The 16,737-nt window shown below is 40.5% G+C and overlaps 2 protein-coding genes across 7 annotated transcripts; both read left to right on the top strand.

Moving 5' to 3' along the window:
• The first annotated feature begins 870 nt into the window (after nt 1-870).
• ccdc103 (coiled-coil domain containing 103) lies at nt 871-2,831 on the top strand. The gene is made up of 3 exons (XM_020640989.2): nt 871-989; nt 1,501-1,649; nt 2,544-2,831. Exons 2-3 carry the CDS (start codon nt 1,504-1,506, stop codon nt 2,638-2,640), a joined length of 243 nt encoding a protein of 80 aa, XP_020496645.1. The 5' UTR covers nt 871-989; nt 1,501-1,503; the 3' UTR covers nt 2,641-2,831.
• Nucleotides 2,832-3,886: 1,055 nt separating this feature from the next.
• Nucleotides 3,887-16,478, top strand: abi3a (ABI family, member 3a). Of its 6 annotated transcripts, none has more exons than XM_065964854.1 (12): nt 3,887-4,040; nt 5,140-5,273; nt 5,927-6,097; nt 7,569-7,757; nt 10,062-10,120; nt 10,249-10,302; nt 11,357-11,754; nt 12,323-12,460; nt 13,375-13,509; nt 14,359-14,487; nt 14,753-14,881; nt 15,089-16,478. In XM_065964854.1, exons 2-12 carry the CDS (start codon nt 5,142-5,144, stop codon nt 15,250-15,252), a joined length of 1,698 nt encoding a protein of 565 aa, XP_065820926.1. In that variant the 5' UTR covers nt 3,887-4,040; nt 5,140-5,141; the 3' UTR covers nt 15,253-16,478. The 6 variants fall into 6 exon arrangements, 5 of the variants coding, with proteins under 5 accessions (XP_065820926.1, XP_065820925.1, XP_065820927.1 ...); XM_065964853.1 differs by having other exon boundaries at nt 3,902-4,040; nt 5,137-5,273; XM_065964855.1 differs by having other exon boundaries at nt 3,923-3,941.
• The last annotated feature ends 259 nt before the right edge of the window (nt 16,479-16,737 follow it).

The following is a 16,737-nucleotide window of genomic DNA, read 5'->3' as shown; positions in this document are numbered from 1 at the left end:
CATAAATATATGTTATAGAAATGTATAAAAATAAATATAGTTGTCAGACTAATACATAAATGCAAATATACACTTATACAAACACATACTACGTAACCTTACAAAATTAGGCTAAACATACACACTCACATACAACCAAAGGCAGCCTACATGTATAAAAAAAAACACACACATATACTGTAGGCCTATGATGTATAGGCCTTGTAGGAGCCATTTTGTATTTATCGTTGGCATGTTGTATAATTAGATTTATCTGAATATATTATTTTCCACTAGGGACACTGAATGCACAGGGGTGTGTATATAAAGTGGCACATCTGACAATAAAGGGAAGGCACAGGTAGGGGGAGCACAGACAGTTCTCATCAGACCGGCATTCATGTTTCAAACCAGCATTCATGTTTCAGACCAGCATTCAGACAAACTACAATTCATTCATTCTACTGGCTACTCTTCACTGGAAATGGTATGTTTTTTGTTCTCATATCTCCATCAAGTCACTTCAATAAACCTTCAACTCAACTTTAATAACGGCTGGAAAATCATTGTTTGCATCTGCGTAAGACTTCACCCCTACCTGAGTATTAATGGCAATAATTGGAGCAAAGGAAAAAATTTGAAAATTGCCATTACAGGCCTATAGACCAACACACACACACACATACACACACACACACACACACACACACACACACACACACACACACACACACACACACACACACACACACACACACACACAAATACAGTCTCAAACTGATTCAAATGAGGCAAAAAAAAGCAGTGAAATCTGATTTTCTTCACCTTTTTTTCCACAACATCAAAGTGCTCTGACTAGGCCGTCAACAAAAATCCAACACTCACTACGCTGCGCATGTGCGGACCACCGGCGCGTCGTCATGGATACGGTTTGTTGTATCCGACCGGTGAGGAGACTTTTAAGGCCCAGGAAAACATAGCGTTAGCACGAAGAAATCAAACTTGGACAGGTAATGAAAATCTGTTTCCTGGGAATTTAACAGGAATGAAGAGGCAGCTTCTGATCTGTGAAGTTAGCCTGGGAGCTAACGGTAAACAACAGTAGATTTAATTTAATCAGAGAAACTTATCACTCACTTTACCATCACCTTTAATCGATACCTTCACGTTAAAAATGTTTGTTGACTCATATATCATACAAATTAAACTGTAGGCTTCTGGTTTGACATTATCTAAGTGATTATCTTATCTTATTGTCATTATTTTATCATTATCTTACTTGACATTAACTAAGTGCAATATATGCAATGTATTTATTCTATAGCTGTCACCTGCAAATTAATTGTATATTGTTTACTATATGGAATATATATATATTTAATTGTATTTCTAATTTGAATATTTGGTTTTAGTATTTGTATATTTGTATATTTCTGATATTAGGCATCTACAGGCTTGCTCCAACAATATTTTGTTGTACCTGTACAGTGACAATCAACATTTCTTATCTTATCTCATCAGGTGATGGCGAGCTCACAGCGTGATGTCATCGACTTCTCAGCGCTGGAGAGAGAGCTACAGGGGGCGATCAAATCTGAGCAGAAATACAAGAGAGAGAACGAGGCCAAACTGAGAGCGGTCAGCCAGAGGGTGTCCTACGACCAGTTCAGGTAATTTCCAGGTCTCTGCACAAGCTTCCACGAGGCCCTTAAAGAGGTTAAAGGTCATGACAGCAGTCCTAGAAATACTTTCAAAAGGTTAAGTGTCTAATCAGGGGCCCTGGAAACACATTGTACGAATAAGAGGTTATTTCAGAAGCCCTGGAAGCTCCTCCAGTGTGCCTTAATATATATGTCATATGACTTTGAAACTCTATTTTAGTGTCTTAAACAGGAAATATTTTTGTCATGAGTCCTAGAATATGTCCAGGGGGTTATGGGTATTATCAGGAGTCCTGGACATACTTCTAGGGCCAGATTAAGTTGGGGCTTCAAAAACATGTTAGGGCATCACATCTGAGTTTCACAGAGTAAAAGGACATCCAGGAGGGGCGCTGGTGACACAGTGGTTTGTGCGCTCGCCCCGTGTACGGAGGCTGTAGCCTCAAGCGGGCGGCCCGGGCTCACATCCCACCTGCGGCTTCTTTCCCGCATGCCATTCCCCACTCTCTCTCTCCCTCATTTCCGACTCTATCCACTGTCCTATCTCTCCATTAAAGGCACAAAAAGCCCCAAAATAAATCTTTAAAAAACAAAAAGGATTTTATTACAAGGCAAAATGTCAGGATGCTTTAGAGAATCCAAGAACTCTTTCATAGTTGACATTGAAGATTTCCAGATTACAAGCTATCATCTTTTTTTTTCCAGATTCTGGATAACTTTATCATATTTGACCATCTTTTTTTCCATTCTTTCTTTGCATTCCCCATATTGGTAACTGAACAAATATTATGCTACTATATTTAAGTGTAAATCTCCCCGTGAGCATTAAAAAATAAGATTTACATAAATGTTTGAGGTCATTACAGGGCTCCTTGAATGCTTGAATGTTTGTGTCTTTTATAGAGACCTGGTCCTGTCGTGTCACCTGAGGCCTCTGGAGAAGAAGGACAAAGAGGGAGCTGCACGGAAACAGCCCTGGAACCCCGTCGCCCCGTCATGAAGGACGCGCCAACACGAAGATTTCACGAGATATCAAAAGATTTCACTCCATAAAGAAGACGGTTTTTATTAGACAAAGATTTAACATCGCAGTTTGATTCATTTTTAAATCTCTCAACTGTTTGTGTATTTTTTCCTGTTTTTCTCCCTGCTGTTGAAACACTGTCATAATAAAAGAAAAGTGAACTTTTAGTTGTGTGTGTGTTTTTTTAAAACGTTGTACATTTACTCAAAAATCCTCAAAATGACACCAAAGAAGTGAAAAAGAAAATACCCTGACTCCTCTATCATCCATCTGCACAGTTATCTATCAATAACTAGACTGATATAAGTAAATGAATGAATATAAACATTAATTACTCTGAGTGAAAATGACAAAAAGGATTCAGTCAGTTTCTCATGTTGTCTGTTGTGTTGTACTCAGTGTGACCGGCAGGTGGTGCTGCAATCCCAGGAGGCTCAAACAGCTACAACTTGAGTGAAAAAATATTCACCCTCAGAAAAATACTGATCTTTTCTATTGTTTAGTAAAAAGTGTTATCACAATAAGTCGGGTTATTTTTCAATACAGGCTATTAATATTGTTTGAGTAAACTTTTACGCTTTAAATATTTATTTTCCTTTTTATTACTGCATGAACTCTGGTATTCAATTTTGTTACAAGCTGTTTAACTTTCCCAATTGTTTCATTTGCAATGAATAAAGTTTAATTCTTTGATGCGAAACAGGAAGTGGTTGGAGCCAAGAAGGTACCCACAGAGATATTAACATAGGCAAGAGGTCTCACTGTGAAATACATTATGGAGACAAACTTCTCACACTTCTTCTGACAGCCTCTGTGGAGTTTGAAGGAAAAAACAATACAGGAGGAAAAAGAAGGAGCTTTCAGGGATAATTCCAGGACCCAAGCATCAACTTGAAGGACAAATTAAAAATAATCCTCCCCCTGCCACATAGTCATCCTGAAAAATGTACAACTATATCCTTTAAATTACTCTTAAAACCATCTTTGTCTTTAGTAGCCTACCCATGTTAGTCAAGGAAGTCTGGAAAGATCCATTTCTAGTTTGGAGTTGTAACCTCCCATGACTCTGTTGTGAGGTTTCATGCATGTTTAAGTGATTTCAATACATGGAAATGTTCCTGCTTGCATTCAGTTCCAAGGTGCGCTCAAATGGATGCATACTTTGTATTTTAAGACTTGTCTTTGCGTTCTTTAACGGTTTCACTTCTTTTCAGGGGTGAGTCATCCTGAAGCGCAGCAACGATCTTTGAATACAGCAGAAACAAGTGAAACTGCAGGTTGGTGATGTTTTTCTGACAGGAATCAAACCGACAACTGTGATAGACAGGCAGACAGACAGACAACTTCACAGACTTATTTCTTTCTTACAGCTTCTGGTAAGTTTTTAAAGTTCACATTGTCCACTGGTATTGATGCCAATTTAATTAATCGATGGTGAATACGGTTTTAAAAACTTGATAATTAAACGTTGTAATTAAAATAACTGCACTCAGGTTTCCTTTTACAGTCGTGTCATTAATTGGCTTCAGTAGTAAAATAAGCCTTTACATCGATTAATCTATTACGTGTTCATATAACTTTTCATTTTCTTTGGATGAAAAGTTTTGTCAGAAAATCGAATTAAAGTGCAAGTAAAAAGTAGGCCACTTGTTCTGTCAAAAACGCCTTTTAAAGTTCCAACTGTCCAATATTTCATCATTGTATTATTATTGCAAGGCTACTCAAACATTTAAAAGCGTTATACTGTCACGAAGTTTAAACGATTTAACAAACTTCAGGATGAAGGCACATGTATAAAGGTTGTTCATTTCAAAAATCATCACAGAGGAATCTCATTGTACAAAAACGTATAGGCCTACTTTAATAATGTAAACATATAGGCCTACTTTAATAATGTAAACATATAGGCCTACTTTAATAATGTAAACGTGTAGGCCTACTTTAATAATGTAAACGTGTAGGCCTACTTTAATAATGTAAACATATAGGCCTACTTTAATAATGTAAACGTGTAGGCCTACTTTAATAATGTAAACGTGTAGGCCTACTTTAATAATGTAAACGTATAGGCCTACTTTAATAATGTAAACGTATAGGCCTACTTTAATAATGTAAACGTATAGGCCTACTTTAATAATGTAAACGTATAGGCCTACTTTAATAATGTAAACGTGTAGGCCTACTTTAATAATGTATTCTTTAACATTGCATCTGTTTCGTCCTCACAGCCTCTCATTGTAAAGCCTAAATGACAGAATGATGAATTTCAGGATCCTTAAGTGGAGACCACCTTGAGGTCACAGGGTTCCCTCAAAGAGTTCCAGGATGTTCAGCAGAACTTTAGACATCCTTAAAACAATTCAGTCACATTTTAAGTTTCTGTTTAATAGCTGCGTTGTAAACTTTGCATTTTTTTTAGCAAAAACACGACGTCACAACTCGGCACTAACAACAGACGTGTGTTCTCTGAAGCAGCGATGAAGGAGCAGAACTTTAAAGAGGAGGTGGTGAAGATCATGGAGGAGGCACCAAACGCCCGGAAAGCTCTGCTGGAAAACTACGACAACCTGCTGAATGTGGCCGACTACTGCTGCAGCAACTACATACAGGTTGGTAAAAAAAACTCTTAAGGGGCACCGATAGTGGTTAGTTCGTGCGCTGCATGTACAGAGGCTGTAGCAAACTCCAAGCGAGCGGCCCAGGTTCAAATCCTCTCTGTGGCTCCATTCCCAAATGTCGTTCCCCACTCTCTCTCTCTCTCTCCGATTTCTGACACTACCCACTGTCCCTTCTGAATAAATAAAAAACTCTTTATAATGCTAAAACTGGCTGAACATGATAAGTACTCATGCTACTATAGTTCAACTATTTTTGCTACCCTAGCCCAACCATGTTCTGTTTCTAATTGTTCTGCTAAGCAAAGCAGTAACGCCCATTTTCCAGTCTTCAAGGAACGCTACATTAACAGTTTCCTCCAGTTCCTGTCTTCCTGCTAAGCTGAGCTAACCTTTCTTTCTTTTTCAACCTTACAATTTCCCTGTTTCACTTCTTGTGATAGGCTGGGCTGACAGTTTCAAACTGTGTCCAGCTGAATGAACAGTTCCCCCTGTTTCCAGTCTTTGTGATAAACAAAACTGCCTGTCCTTGTCTTTGTGCTAAGCTAACAGTTTCCCCCTGTTTTGTGCAGAACTCAATTGTCAGTTCGTCCTTGTTCCATTATTTGTGCTAAGCTAAGATAACCCCTCCTGTGTCCTTGTCTCAGTCAGGTGAGGACAACATGAAGGCATTGGAGGAAACGAAGAACTTCACCACCCAATCACTGGCGAGCGTTGCCTACCAGATCAGCACTCTGGCCAGTAGCGTTCTGAGTCTGCTAGACGCTCAGACCAATCAGCTTTGTCACATGGAGTCTTCCATCAACCTCATTGGTCAGGTAAGGCCATGCCCCCAGCAACACTTAACAACAACAAAAACTACACAAACAATGACACAACAACAACAACAACAACATCAATACAACCACAAAAACAACCATGAAAACAGAAACATCTACAGACACAGCAACGGCATCAACAACCATATCTAACAACAGAAATCATCTACAACAACAACAACAACAACAACTGCAAAATCATCATCTATGAAAAACAGAACTAAACCACAACAACATCTTCATCCCAAAAGACAACAACAACAACGATAACATCAACCTCTATTTACACCATAAACAACACAAAAAAATCCCCACAACAACAGCATCTCTGTTTTGGAAACACACAAACAGAATGACTTCAGCTGATCAGAGAGCGGGACCAAGTAATGTTGCACAGCGGGTATCTGACCCCAGAGTTACCATGGCAACACGTATGGGGGGAAAAATGCTCGGCACAGCGAACAGGAATTTTCAGTCTGAGTTGTTTTCAAAATTGAGATGTCAGTTCTGTTTTCTGATCTGATGGGTTTTTTTTACAATTGGAGGCTCCATCGGTTTATTTATTTCTTACTTTGTGCTGAGAATATAGATCCAGGTCATTACTGTGTTTATGTGTGTGTGTGTGTGTGTGTGTGTGTGTGTGTGTGTGTGTGTGATAATAGCCTCCTTTCCATCAGGGTCTGGCTGAATGAATGAATGAGTGAATGGACGGATGACTGGAGCCTCTGTTCTCCGTCTGCTTTGTGTTCACTAACTGTCATTAGCAGAACGACTACGACCATTTCTTTGATTTCTAGTGTTGTTTTCAAGTTGTCAGTTGCTCCTCATTTATTTATGACTTTCTTCAAGCTGTGGTTCAGTTGTTGGAAATTACAACTTTTTTTTTTTTAACAGTTTTCCCTTTTTGAGCTCGGCTAACAATGTCCCATTTCTAGTATTTACAATTAACCATTAGACCTGCCTTTATAGGTTTATATCTTATACAGGTAAATGTCAAATATCAGCTGAAACATGTCAGTTTCCTCTTCCTGCCAACAGCCTCAATATTTGCACATGCATAGTTCAACTAGCTTGTTTTAGCATACCATGTAGCATTGTGGCAAGCAGCAGACAGACAGTAGACAGACACTGTGGTTCTTTGGGCCTGTTTCTCCTTTTGGTCGGAAAAAGGAGGTTTCTTTGTGGTTTTTAAAATCCTACTGCTAATGAAGGCAGAAACTATACGTGATGTGTTCAGTGTGCGTCTGTAAACAGCATTCGTCTGAGTAACCATGCCAACACTGTCGGCATGTTCCACTGCAAAATAAAACAAGTAAACTGGCTCAATATTTCTAGCGTTCTGAGGGAGAAGAGGATTTACTTCAGGTGAAATTGTCTTTGTGAGCTCAGGATTGGATGGTGAAAAACAGTCATTTTTCTGTGTTCAGAATGAATGATCTCTGCTCTTTTGTTTCTCCTCGTGTTTCTTTAGACGGTTGAGATGCACAAAGAGAAAGTAGCTCGGAGAGAAATCGGCGCCTTCACAGCGGTGAGACGAGTCCCACGCAGCCACAAGATCCTCCCTCCTTCTCAACCTCCCGCTGGTACACAGCAACGCCCATCCTACAGCCGCCGTCCAATCAACTACCAGCAGCTTGACAGCGTGGGACACGGCATGAAGGTATCTAGCACACAAGCACATCGTGACACTGTTGTGTCACCAATGCAGAATCTTTATCCGCAAACTGTCAACAGTTAAACACTCTGGTTTGAAATGCAACATGGTTTTTTTTCTTCTTAAAGTTTATTAAAGTCCGGAGAGAAACGCACAGCATTTGCAGAAACTCAATAAAAGTAAAAAATAAGAAACCCAAAATTTAAAAGCAGAAGTACATTCTTTGACTCTCTGCTGTGAGCTGATGCTAACGGGAAGTGTCGCCTTCTGAACAAACCACAGAAACAGAAGTGACACCACCATGGGACCTCATTTTCTGGCAGAGTATTTTCTCCTGAGAGTCTCAGACTTTCAGATTTACTGCTGTAAGCTGTGAAGTGCTTACAGCAGAACTCAGACTCCTGAAAACGGCAACATAATCCAAGAAACTTCTTTAAACTACTTCATATTACGACAATGTTTTACAACTTTCTTCAAACTTAAACTAACTTCAAGTCACTATTATAACTGCTAAAAGAACCTGCAATTTCTAACTCAAGATTTCAAGCTGCAAACTAGCAAACTTTGCTAGCTGCTACAAACTACTGCAAATATCAGTTAGCTGCTACACCACTGATCATAAAACTAACTACTGCAAACTACTACAAAATCTTAATTTCTACTGAAAACTTAAAAAAAGTACTGCAAACGATCACAAACTACTGCAAACTACTAAACATACTGCAAACTAGAACAGACAACTGTGAGCTTCTGCAAAGTCCATACTGCACATTATTGCAAAGTACTCTTATTGAGCACTGCAAAATCATAGAAACTACTGCAAACGACTTTAAACTGATGCAAACGACTGCAAGCTGCTGCATCACTGTAAGATCTTATAAGGTGCTGCTCATCATTACAAACTACTTTAAACAACTGCAAACTTTTTGGCCCTGTTGAAAACTCCTGAATACTAATGCAGACTGTTCAAAACTACTGCAAACGACTGCATGCTGCTGCAAACTAAAATACACTGTGGTTAACGTCTTCAAAATCTATACTGTTCACTTCTGCAAACTCTTACTGAGCACTACAGAATATTACAAACTGCTGCAAACAAATTTCAACGTGTACAAAGTACAGCTGCAAACTGCACACAACGTCTGACTCCAACAAACTACTTCAGACGTCAGCAAACTACTTAAAAACGCTCCACTGCTCTGGTATGGATCTTTGTGCTCACCAAGGACTAGATTAGTTTAAGAAATAAAAAATAAACAGCCAAAATTTTTCTTTAATTTCAAGGGAAGAAGTAGTTGTAATGCACATGTCAAATACTAACTCCACCGTTTAAAGGTCGCATATTGTGCAAAATACACTTTACCATGTTTTTGAACACTATTATCTGTCCCTAGTCTGTCTACAAACCCTCCAATTATGAGAAAGTCCATCCTCTACGTCTTCTGCCTGCGCCACCTTTCAGAAATTGTGTGCTCAAACAGGCCGTTTTTGGAGATTCTCCCTTTATGACATCACAAAGGGAGTGTCACCTTCCCCCAGGTGGGTGACACTCCCACAGCTAGGTGTTTGTTCTGCCCTCTCCTCTGAGTCTGCCTTCTCACTGTAAACAATAGGACATGGTGCAAGAAAGTCCAAGCCACATTCCCTCCAGAGAGGGAGCGTGGTCAGACAAAGCTAATTTGCATATTTAAAGCTACAGACACAGAAACAGCCTGTTCTGAGCAGGGCTGAAATAGAGGGGTTTATAGGCATGATCAAATACAGGATCAGAGTGGATTTAGAGCAAGAAACTTCACAGACATGTTTTGGGGAGCTCTGAGACTTATTTAAACAGGTTGGAAAGGAGGACAGTATGTGACCTTTAAATTACACACATTGAGAAGAGATCTGATAATTTATGTTTAGGATAAAACTCCACAGGATGGACAACAACTCCAACACATCACATGCTGTTTATAGACAGATTTGAGAAAAAGTGAAACTCTATTGTTATCTACACTTTACATTTTATTCTTTTTGTGTGTGCGCTGTTGCTGGTGTTTTAATGAGAAAGTGCTTTGTTAAAGGGTTTGAGCCAAAAAGTAACACACACACACACACACACACACACACACACACACACACACACACACACACACACACACACACACACACACACACACACACACACAGAAAAATAGACAGGCAGTCTTTGTTGAGCGTGGGAAAATGTTTGGAGAGACTAATTAGAGCTGCTCAGGCTTGGGAGGCTCTATTGATGCTCACACACTCATGTCTCTGCCCCCCCCCCCCCCCCCCCCCCTTTTCCAGGTCTCTGGGAAACAGTCAGACCGAACAGGAACCATCCGGAAACACGGAGCCTCCGTCAGGTTCTGCTTTATTCTACTCTGTTCTATCAGTGACAACTTCCTGTTTCGTATCATACATCTCTAACAGGAAGTCTGACTGTGCATGTGTGTGGGTTTATCATGCGTGTGTGTCTGTGTGTGTGTTCCAGGTCCAACAAATCCCTGGAGCCGGTTCAGTGCCCGGTGGCACCCCCTGTCACTGGGTAATGACCTAAAATATTTATTTGTACATCCACTTTCAGATCCTCAGTCTGGTATCACTTCTTCAGAGTGCAGCATCACAATGTGTCATAAACCTGCTTTATCTCTAACGGCCACCAGGGGGAGACTACACTGATTGCAATAAGGCTCTGGACTGTATTACAGGGGACATATTATGAAAAATCCACTTTTACAGTGTTTTTGAACATTTATTTGGGTAACCTGAGAGTCTACTGACCCACAAAATCCAGTCCTTTGTTTGTGCTCTGCATAAGTCTTACAACACAGAGGAAAATACTCCGTTTCAAATTTGCTCAACTTGTGACATCACAAGTCGGATTCCGGTAAAAAAAAAAAACTCCCCTCCCCTGATATCACCACCCATGGAGGAAAAGTTCTTGTGTGTTGTCACAGAGAAGCTCAGGTTGTTTTCTAATTGTCTGACAACAGTACAGAAAGGATCCCAAAAGATTGTCTTTTAATTGAAAGAAAGAAGATTTTTTTTTATCCAGGAAAAGCGCATATTCCCCTCTTCAAAGCTTCTGGAAAAAGTTATTTTACCTCACAAATCTGAGGAGTTGCAGGTCTACTGCGGCCTCGATCAGTTAGACTTCTTCTATTGGTGTGTATGTGACTTCCTGTGCTTCTGCAGCCAGCCTCTAGTGGACACTCGAGGAACTGCAGGATTTTGCACTTCCGCATCGGCTTCAGTTTTCAACGAGGGAGGTTGCCACTTGCTCCTGTTGTTATCCTTTTTTTTTTTTTTTTTTTTACTGGCTCATCTGCATCATGTGTAATGCTGTTCATGGAGTCACATTTCTTCTCAGGCTCTCATTGGCTATTGCGGTCTAAAACAGTGAAAGGACGGTCCTGATTGGTGACATAATGGCCAGTTACTGAAAAACTTGTTAGTGTTGTTTGAGTTTATTCTGGCATAATTGCATAAAAGCTTGAATAAAGGAGGCCTCACATTTACCTTTACCTTATATTTATTGATATTGTCAAAAGATTTGACTCTCTTGACAATACAGATTTTATTGATTATTCCTCTCTCAGCTCCAGTTTCGGGAAACCTGTTGCTCCGCCCAGTATTCCCACCACCTACCCGGCCACACCTGAGTGTGACATCATCCCTGTCCTCCTGGACGATGCTCCGCCTCCTCCTCCTCCTCCTCCTCCGCACGCTGCGAATGGAATATCAAGTCTGGATGAGGAGGTTAATAACTCCTCCATCCCACCACCACCTCCACCTCCTCCATCTGACTCATCAGTACTAATGGCGGCACCGCCCCCTCCTCCTCCTCCACCGGAGTCATCAGGAGCATTGATGGCTCCAGTTGCTCCGCCCCTTCCTCCTACAACACATGGTTCATCGGGAGTAATGGTAGCACCAGTGGCTCCACCCCCTCCTCCTCCTCCCCTCAACGGGGCTCCCCCGCTGAGCCTGGAGACAGGTGAGGTTATACAACATCCATAGATCCAAGAAAACTTTGGAGAATAGTCATCAAACAGAAATGAAGCAGAGTTCTTTGACATCTTGAAGTTAATTGGCTTGAACACTTGACACACTCCCTGCTGTTCAGAAACCATTCTGGTGTAACAATTTTTGATTGTTACCCCGGTTAATCCTTTACATGTTATATTATATTATGCTACATTATATTATATAACTGCACTCTGCATTACTGTGGTACAACACTGCCTCTCTTCTCTGCTGTTTACATTACTTGCTGCTATTTATCATACCAAGTCACTTTAATCATTACTTGTCACTTTATCTTTTCATTCTCTGCAAATACTGCCTCGATTCTCAATTCCCCCCAGTTAACTTCATCATTCATTTTGTATTTGTATATACCCCCTGTTTTTATTTTTATTTATCTTATCTATTCTGTTTAATGTGTATTTTGTATTTTGAGCTTTCTTGTCTGTGCCGCTGCAACGCCCGAATTCTGGGGATCAATAAAGCATTATCCTATCCTATCCTATCACGATGACATCATACTTTGTCTGTCTCCTCAGTATTGGAGGAGATCAGCCTCCCACCTCCCTCTCCTCTTCCTCCCCCACCTGATGATGACAGCTTCCCTATGCTACCCAGTGACGGCTCAGAACTTCCGGCCCCGCCCCCTCCACCTCCATCCAGCCAGGATTTAGAGGGTACCTGTCTGTCAACACAAAAACCATCTGATCAAGTTGTCGGTTACTTAAAGTGTTCTTGGTTCTTGTTGGTGATGAACACAGCTTCTGATGGGATGCTCATTTTAAACATGACAAATATGTTGTGCTGTCTGTTAGACACACAAACACAATGAAGTGCTGCTGTTGAAACGTGAAATCTAATCACTATTTATAGGTATCCATGAGTGCGTTTCCGTTTTTATTTATAGTCTGATGTTTGCTTGTGTCAAATCCTCTGCAAGCTTAATGTGAGCTCTCAGCTGTGGACTAAAGCATCGTGCCCACTCTGAAGCAGGAGCTAAAAAGGTTCCTCTAAATGCGGTTCTTAGAACTAAAATAGTTCATAGTTCCTGCAGTGCAGAATCAGTAAAAAAGGGGGAGGGTTCCAACGGTTCCTGCGGTCCGTAAACGCTTATGATGTCATGACACAAAAAGGTGACTAAGCTGCTGATAAACATTATAATGTAAAGCATAAACGACCATTGACGCACGCAGCAGCCATGTTAGAGTTTAACTCCGACTCCTGAAGGTTTTCCAAGTTTCCAAGTCGGACTTCCAACTTCAGGGAGCACCATTATACTGTTCACATGTTTTAATGACGTGAAACGTAGTACAGCAGTGTTCATGAAGGCACTGAAGGAAACAGTCAACTTCATTTATTTAATTTCCAATCACGCAGAGAAACAGAAACTGACTCAAAGCTCAGAGTTAGAAAAGGAACTCAACTGTTCGATTTAAGTCTGTTCTTCCTTTTTTCTCTATTTTCTGATTTTTTTATTTGAAGTTCTTCTTTCGCTGGTATGTTTTCTGATGCTTCCTCCCTCAGTCTGTCCTTCTGTGTTGTCTTTCTTTCAAGTTTCTTCTTCTGTGGTTTTTTTCCCCCCCTTCTTCAGTGACCCTCCCTACCAGGAGGAGCCGCCGCCGTCGCTCACCCCCCACCACTCGCTCTCTCTCTATGAGGGTCCGCTCTGGCCCCGCCTCCCGCTGCCGCCACACACGCTCTCTCTTTCTGCCTGCTGTCCAGTCATGTAAGCCAACGCAGGGATGCCACCAATAAAACTCAGCTGAAGAATATACCAAAAATAATGAAAAGTCGTAGTTTGTTATTGTGTCGAGCTTGCAGAACAGAATAGAAATACATTTTTAGGGACTCCAGGAGTAATTGAGATATTTCAAAGAATCCTTGAGATGTTTAAAAACTGTATTTGCAGAAAATCAAGGTGTCCCTAAGAGGGTTTTGGATGTCTGAGTGCTGTTTCTGTTTAGTGTATTTGGAGATGGTGTGTTAGTTTGTCACCGTGCTCTCGGGAGGTTTGAGTAGTTTCCAGGGGTCCTCGAGGATATTAGGGGTAATAAGTAAGTTCTAAGCGTTCTTGAGGAAGTCCTATGAGTGCCTGAAGAGCATAAGCATGAGTTTTCTGCAGCAGATGAACCATCAAGGTGTGGATGTCGATACTCTTTGTGTAATCTTGGAGAAAATCCTTGGACCCCGAGAGGTTTTGATCATTACATAGTAAACTCTCGTTTTGGAACCTCCAAGGGTCCCGAAGGAACTTCTAGAAGTGCTTACAGAACCTTCAAGGAATCCTTTAAAAGGTGCCATTACCGTTTGAGTCTTTGAGGGGTTCATTGGGGACTTGTGGAGGTTTTAGGCTTTATTTACATCTTTAATAAGGTTGTAGACGTTCTCTAATAGGTTTCATGTCATACTTAATAAAGTATAAATAACGATAATGTTTCTGAGATTGTCTATTAACGCAGATGATCACTCCCCCTCTTCAATTTAATCATGCAGTTCCTTCAAGCGAGGCATCGGCCCTTTTTGTCAGTGCTATACTTGTTCTTAGATTCTGTCTGTCTGTCTATCTGTCCGTCAGTGATGATCCCCCCTCCTCCCCCCTACCCTCCCCCAAATGCTCCTCCTCACCCCTCCTCCTCCTCCTCCTCTTCTTCCTCCTCCTCCTCCTCGCCTCGGCTCTGCTTACCTGCTCGCCTCGAACACCTGGGTAAGAAAACGCAAAGTGTTGGTATGTAGTTGGTATATCATAACTGATAGTAGAAGTGATAGATGCAGTATTAACCAAACTGTTCACACTTAGACGTAGCAGTACTATCTGTAGTTCTGTTCACAGTCATAATCATCAACTCTAGTTAAACAGTTGTAATACACATCATAAAAGCTCCGCTACTTCCTGTCAAAGCTCCGCCTCCTCAATCATGATTGGCACTTCCCCGCTGTCACTTACTAGACATTTTGTGCTGTTCTCTTAGATCTAGAGATCCCATCTACGCCCCCTCCGCCTCTGTTCGATGACATGGGTGTTTTTGATGACATCATGCCACCTCTCCCTCCACCAGTGGACTACGACATGGACGCCCCCCCACAGTACCTTGAGAAAGGTATAGTTCAACAACTATTACTGCTTTCATTCTCAGGACCAAATCCTCAGAATTCCCCTCCATTACGATTACAGGATCAGGTGCAGCGCTGTACCAGCTTGCTTGTTTTTGAGACTGCCCCTTTAAGACGTAATATTTACACCAATAGCTCCAGTTAATCAGGCAGTTTGCGCAAGTCCCTTACCTGCAGTTCTCCTATTTGCCCAGTGGTGGTGCTGTACAGCTATGAGGCCTCCAAACCGGACGACCTCTCCATGGCAGAGGGCGACATCATCTACCTGACACATCGTCATGACAACGGCTGGTGTGAGGGCTTTCTCAATGGGAACAGAGGCTTCTTCCCTTCAAACTACATCCAGTCATGTGGCTAGACCGAAGCCCCGCCCTCAATCTGTGGCTTCACAAGGATTTGTTATATTATTGTAAACTTATCAATCAGTGTTTTAATATTTATCTGAACTTCTTCCCCACGGTGGTACAAAACTGTAACAACAGGTACCCAAGAATTGAATAGTATTTATATAAGTTAATGTTTTAAAGGAGCAATATGTAACTCTGACTCGTAGCATTTAAAAAGAAAATACTTCATCCCAAATTCAAAACATTGGAGAGAGCTGCCTCCTCTCCTCCCTACAGTCTTCACGGACAGGGAAGCTTCAGTGTTTATCCAGCTCTGCATCGGTCTTGAAACATTTCCGCGTTCTATCTCTGATATTTATCCTAGTTTTACCACGTTTCTGCTCGTGGAGCTTATTAGAAACATGCCGAAGCTTTTTAAGTCGGATAGAATCAGTTAAATCTGAACCAGTTCGCTTCCATCGCTGCAACACCTGTTGGTTTGTGTGTGGGCGTGGCTTAAAAAAGCCTACCTTCTCTGGTCAAAAGAAAACCAAACCATTCAGGACCAGAATATAAACTTGCCAGAGAAATCGGAAATACAACATAGCATGTTTCCTTAATTTCTGATGATATAGTAAGGTCATTTTATGATTTAATTCAGTAGATATATTACGTACTGCTCCTTTAAGCAGCTCGTTAAAGCGGTATTAACAACATTACAGAGCTGAATCTGTTATAGGAACATTTTACTTAAAAAAAAAAGAAAAACGGCAATAATGCACAATGTCAAACACAATTAAAACAATATATTCAGATTTAATACACGCATAGCCAACATGATTTCTAGTTTGAAATCAAGTGTAAATGTAGTTCTGTTGTATTTAAATAAAGTGTAGACCACTTTTGTGATGGGCAGAAAAAATGTAACTTTTGCTTCAACAGGAATTTGTAAAGCGGTGTTCTTTGACTGTGATTATTGACTGCCTGTCAGTCTGAACTGAGGGCCACAGTGCCCCCTGCAGGCCGCAAACACAAACTACACAGTGCAAAGCTTTCACTGTTAATTCTCTGGTTAATAATTCTATACTTTTGTACTTCATTATTAATGAAACTATTGTTGAGGTTATTGATTAATTTTAACATCATTATTGTTTCATGAGTCTTTGACTAAATGTTTCATCAACATTTTTCTTTTTTGTGTGTGCATACGTTTGATATTATAAATTGTTACGGATGCATTAAAAAAAACAAAAAATAATCCTGTTCAAAATGTCCTGGCTATATATTAGTTTGAGCAGGTAATGCTGGATACTTTTAATGGAGTCCTCCTTTTTATGATAGAAATTGCACTTGCATCCTAATATGGTCCCTTCATGCACATTTTAGGTCAAAATGAACAATAGACATAAAAAAAAAACATGTTTCATGAATGTATTCCCCCAATTAACACACATTTTCTTAATTAAATACAGAATACAAAAGTTAATATGAACAATATTTTTATTTCTGTCACTTAT

The sequence above is a fragment of the Labrus bergylta genome, chromosome 16 (genome assembly GCF_963930695.1).
Source record: "Labrus bergylta chromosome 16, fLabBer1.1, whole genome shotgun sequence".
Taxonomy (NCBI): Eukaryota; Metazoa; Chordata; class Actinopteri; order Labriformes; family Labridae; genus Labrus; species Labrus bergylta.
The sequence above is the reverse complement of the archived record's forward strand: the minus strand, read 5'-3'. Positions and strand labels throughout refer to the sequence as shown.

Coding starts and splice junctions, on each gene's coding strand:
- ccdc103 (XM_020640989.2), top strand. CDS start 1,504: ATGGCGAGCTCACAGCGTGATGTCATCGACTTCTCAGCGCTGGAGAGA. Junction 1,650..2,543: donor GTGTCCTACGACCAGTTCAG/GTAATTTCCAGG, acceptor TGTCTTTTATAG/AGACCTGGTCCTGTCGTGTC.
- abi3a (XM_065964854.1), top strand. CDS start 5,142: ATGAAGGAGCAGAACTTTAAAGAGGAGGTGGTGAAGATCATGGAGGAG. Junction 10,303..11,356: donor GTGGCACCCCCTGTCACTGG/GTAATGACCTAA, acceptor TTCCTCTCTCAG/CTCCAGTTTCGGGAAACCTG. Junction 11,755..12,322: donor CCCGCTGAGCCTGGAGACAG/GTGAGGTTATAC, acceptor CTGTCTCCTCAG/TATTGGAGGAGATCAGCCTC.